This window comes from Bufo gargarizans, chromosome 7 (genome assembly GCF_014858855.1).
Source record: "Bufo gargarizans isolate SCDJY-AF-19 chromosome 7, ASM1485885v1, whole genome shotgun sequence".
Lineage (NCBI taxonomy): Eukaryota > Metazoa > Chordata > Amphibia > Anura > Bufonidae > Bufo > Bufo gargarizans.
In genome coordinates, this window is record NC_058086.1 from 129,343,103 (window position 1) to 129,347,822 (window position 4,720).

Below are 4,720 nucleotides of genomic sequence, written 5' to 3' on the forward strand. Positions count from 1 at the left end.
TCCATCTGGATCACTCCCCAGCCTCCTTGCCCCAGTGCGTCCGGGCCCTCAGATGGTGGATGGTCTCTCCGATGTTGACGTCGGGTTGCCTCGTTCCTCCCTTTCTGTTTGGAAAGTGTTAACAACGGATGCAAGCCTCAAGGGTTGGGGGAGTGTTGGAAACTCTCTCGTTCGTAGGGTATGGTCACGCAAGGAGCACCCCTTCCAATCAATGTTTTGGAGTTGAAGGGATTCGGCTCTATCGGCGACATTGGGCCGACCATCTCAGGGGTTGTCCGGTGCGGGTGCAGTCCGACAACTCCATGGCGGTGGCGTACATCAATCACTAGGGCGGAACCCAGAAACCGACAGTCATGGAGAACACAGCGCTGATTCTCAGCTGGGTGGAGAAACATGTTCTGGCACTGTCGGCAGTTCACATACCCGGCATCAACAACTGGATCGCGGACTTCCTCAGCCAGGAGCATCTCGATCCCGGCGAGTGTGCTCTTTACCCGCAGGTCTTTTCGGGCCACCTGCGAGAGGTGCTTCAACAACAAGGTCAAGGACTTTGTTGCGCGGTCCAGGGACCCCATGGCCCTGGCATGCGACGCGCTGGTGATCCCGTGGAGTCGGTTCACGTTTCTTTACGTATTCATGCCTCTTCCTCTCATTCCGCATCTCATCCGTCATTCTCGTGGGCCCCAGATTGGCCGCAGAGGGTGTAGCACGCATCCCTAGTCACACTTTCTAGTCGACGAACCTTGGCGTCTTCCTCTTGGGAAGACTTACTGTCGCAAGGGTCGATTTTCCACCAGAATTTAGGGTCGCTACATTTTATCGGCATGGCTGTTGAAGCCGCCGTTCTGAAGACTCAAGGTTTTTCGGGTGCAGTGGTCCAGACTATGATTCGTGCAGGAAGCCGTCGTCTTCCAGAATCTACCACTGGACTTGGAAGTCCTACTGTAGTTGGTGCGAGCGGAGACAGCTGTCTCCCATTTGTTTTTCTTTGCCGCAACTTTTGGCTTTCCTGCAATTGGCGCTGGCTCTCAGCTCCCTCAAAGGACAAGTGTTGGCGCTCTCCATTCTTTTTCAGCGAAATTAGCTTGCTTTCGGAGGTTCTGACTTTTCTGCAGGGGGTGGCACGTGCTGCGTCCCCCTTGCGTCCGCCATTGGATTCTTGGGATCTTAATCTAGTGCTCAACACTCTCCAATCTTCTCAGTTTGAGCCTTTGCAGCTGGTGTCGCTGCGCTTCCGGTCTTAGAAGGTGGCTTTTTTGGTTGCAATTACTTCTATCTGTAGAGTGTCGATACTCGCGGCTCTGTCATGTCGGTCGCCCTTCCTGATCCTCCATCAGGAGAAGGTGGTCCTTCGCCCTGTGCAGTCCTTCCTGCCGAAGGTGGTGTCGACATTCCAACTAAGGGTACTTTCACACTAGCGTTTTTCTTTTCCGGCGCCGAGTTCCGTCCTAGAGGCTCAAATCCGGAAAAGAACTGATCAGTTTTATCCTAATGCATTCTGAATGGAGAGTGATCCGTTTCAGGATGCATCAGGATGTCTTCAGTTCAGTCTTTTTGAGTGATCAGGCTTTTCAGAAAACGTAGCATGTTGTATTTTTACCTCTGGCCAAAATCCGGAACACCTTGACTGAATGCCGGATCCGGTCTTTTCCCATTGACTTGCATTAACGCCGGATCCAGGGCCGTGTGTTCAGTCAAACCGGCTCCGGCTTTTGCATGTTAAACCCGAAAATGTGAGAAAAAAAAAGTCCATAAATGGCGGATCCGTTTTTCCAATGCATTTTTTCATTGTGATCAAAATCCTGATCATTCAAACAACGCTAGTGTGAACAGTAGCCTAAATGAGATCATTCTTCCTTCATTTTGTCCGAACCCGTCTCATCCTCGAGAACAGTTGCTCCATACTCTGGATCTGGTGCGTGCAGTGGGTATCTATCTGTCCCAGACGGCATCTTCGGGCGGACGCATTCCCTGTTTGTGATTCCAGAGGGGCAGAGACAAGGGCTGGCAGCGTCAAAGACTTCCATTTCCAGATTTTTGTACTCCCTGTAAAATTTGTTTCTCTCCCATTCATTGCGGCATAGGTAGGTCTCTGCAGACTGCTCCACTGACACTCCGGCCCATGCTGAGCGTACGACAGTTTTCTCGGGTCCTCCCGGCGCAGCTGCTGCCCTCACCCTCCTCCCCATGTTTCATCTACAGCGGTCCGGTCCATCCGGGCCGCACTACGTGTGTAAGCGGCGGCCACCCCCTTACCTACTCTTGCCCTGCAGTCGACACACGCACCCTCCGGCCGCCCTCACCCGCACCTTGTCGCTCCTCCAGCACGCCATGTGTTGAGCAGCTCCCCATGCGTCGGGTCTAGTTCAGCTGGGTCCGACGTGATGACGGGAACGCTGGTTGGTGGCACACATACGATGAACGCCACCTACCGGCAACTTTTTTTGCACCTATAGTAGTGCCTCATGTTGGTTCAGTAGGATTTGGTAAACCAGTTTAGGGGTTGAGCGCTCAGACATTGACTGCGCCGAATGCAGAGACGAACGGCGCAAGCGCGAGATTTCAGACGGGGGGAGGATCGATTTCACTAGGAGATGGGCGTGCTGGAGCGAGGAGCTGGGTGGCAGTTTATGAAGGTAGACGGAGCCTCTAGGTGCTGAAAAGACGCCCACATAGCACCTAGAGGCTCATTTGCATAAATATAAAAGTGCTTTTTTAAAGAAAACGGCGGAACGGAGGAATATAATACTTGGCTTACATGGTACATCAGAAACTAGCGGATCGCTAGTGTCTGAAAACAAAATGTCTCCACAGCAAGTGGTAGAAACCCTTTAAGATTGAAAAAAAAAAAAATCTTTCTAGGCAGGTACTGCCAGGTCTGTCACGTCTACAGACTCGTTATACAGGGAGTGCAGAATTATTAGGCAAATGAGTATTTTGACCACATCATCCTCTTTATGCATGTTGTCTTACTCCAAGCTGTATAGGCTCGAAAGCCTACTACCAATTAAGCATATTAGGTGATGTGCATCTCTGTAATGAGAAGGGGTGTGGTCTAATGACATCAACACCCTATATCAGGTGTGCATAATTATTAGGCAACTTCCTTTCCTTTGGTAAAATGGGTCAAAAGAAGGACTTGACAGGCTCAGAAAAGTCAAAAATAGTGAGATATCTTGCAGAGGGATGCAGCACTCTTAAAATTGCAAAGCTTCTGAAGCGTGATCCTCGAACAATCAAGCGTTTCATTCAAAATAGTCAACAGGGTCACAAGAAGCGTGTGGAAAAACCAAGGCGCAAAATAACTGCCCATGAACTGAGAAAAGTCAAGCGTGCAGCTGCCAAGATGCCACTTGCCACCAGTTTGGCCATATTTCAGAGCTGCAACATCACTGGAGTGCCCAAAAGCACAAGGTGTGCAATACTCAGAGATATGGCCAAGGTAAGAAAGGCTGAAAGACGACCACCACTGAACAAGACACACAAGCTGAAACGTCAAGACTGGGCCAAGAAATATCTCAAGACTGATTTTTCTAAGGTTTTATGGACTGATGAAATGAGAGTGAGTCTTGATAGGCCAGATGGCTGGATTGGTAAAGGGCAGAGAGCTCCAGTCCGACTCAGACGCCAGCAAGGTCCTACTGCCAGTTTCTGGAAGAAACCTTCTTCAAGCAGTGGTACAGGAAGAAGTCTGCATCCTTCAAGAAAAACATGATTTTCATGCAGGACAATGCTCCATCACACGCGTCCAAGTACTCCACAGCGTGGCTGGCAAGAAAGGGTATAAAAGAAGAAAATCTAATGACATGGCCTCCTTGTTCACCTGATCTGAACCCCATTGAGAACCTGTGGTCCATCATCAAATGTGAGATTTACAAAGAGGGAAAACAGTACACCTCTCTGAACAGTGTCTGGGAGGATGTGGTTGCTGCTGCACGCAATGTTGATGGTGAACAGATCAAAACACTGACAGAATCCATGGATGGCAGGCTTTTGAGTGTCCTTGCAAAGAAAGGTGGCTATATTGGTCACTGATTTGTTTTGTTTTTGAATGTCAGAAATGTATATTTGTGAATGTTTAGATGTTATATTGGTTTCACTGGTAAAAATAAATGATTGAAATGGGTATATTTGTTTTTTAAGTGCCTAATAATTATGCACAGTAATAGTCACCTGCACACACAGATATCCCCCTAAAATAGCTAAAACTAAAAACAAACTAAAAACTACTTCCAAAAATATTCAGCTTTGATATTAATGAGTTTTTGGGGTTCATTGAGAACATGGTTGTTGTTCAATAATAAAATTAATCCTCAAAAATACAACTTGCCTACTAATTCTGCACTCCCTGTAAAGCCCTGCTACGACTGCAGGCATTAGTCTGTCACGACTACAGACTCGTTATAAAGTCCTGCCACGACTGCAAGCATTAGTCTGTCACGACTACAGACTCTATTGGCCTCCGGCCACGACTCCAGGCACCCATCCGTCACATCCATAGATTCGGCTAGTTTCGTCACATTCACACACGCCAGTGGGCCATGAGTTCTGCAGTTTAATCAGTCACGGCATTAGGCATGTCCGGTCACGCCCACAGTCTCCCAGCAGGCACAAATCTCAGCTCCACCCTCGTCTACGCCAATAGCCGCGGCATCTGTACTTTACCACGTCATCAGACTCGGAGCTTCACGCTGGCACGGCCATAGGCTCAGCGAGATAA

At 49.0% G+C, this 4,720-nt stretch overlaps 1 protein-coding gene across 1 annotated transcript in view; it reads left to right on the forward strand.

Moving 5' to 3' along the window:
* Window positions 1-824: 824 nt before the first annotated feature.
* The window catches only part of LOC122944194 (G-protein-signaling modulator 2-like), a 23,878-nt gene continuing 19,982 nt past the window's right edge, over window positions 825-4,720 (forward strand). The window contains exon 1 of the mRNA XM_044302420.1: window positions 825-947. Coding sequence (XP_044158355.1) covers window positions 825-947 — 123 coding nt within the window. The remainder of the gene's footprint in view (window positions 948-4,720) is intronic.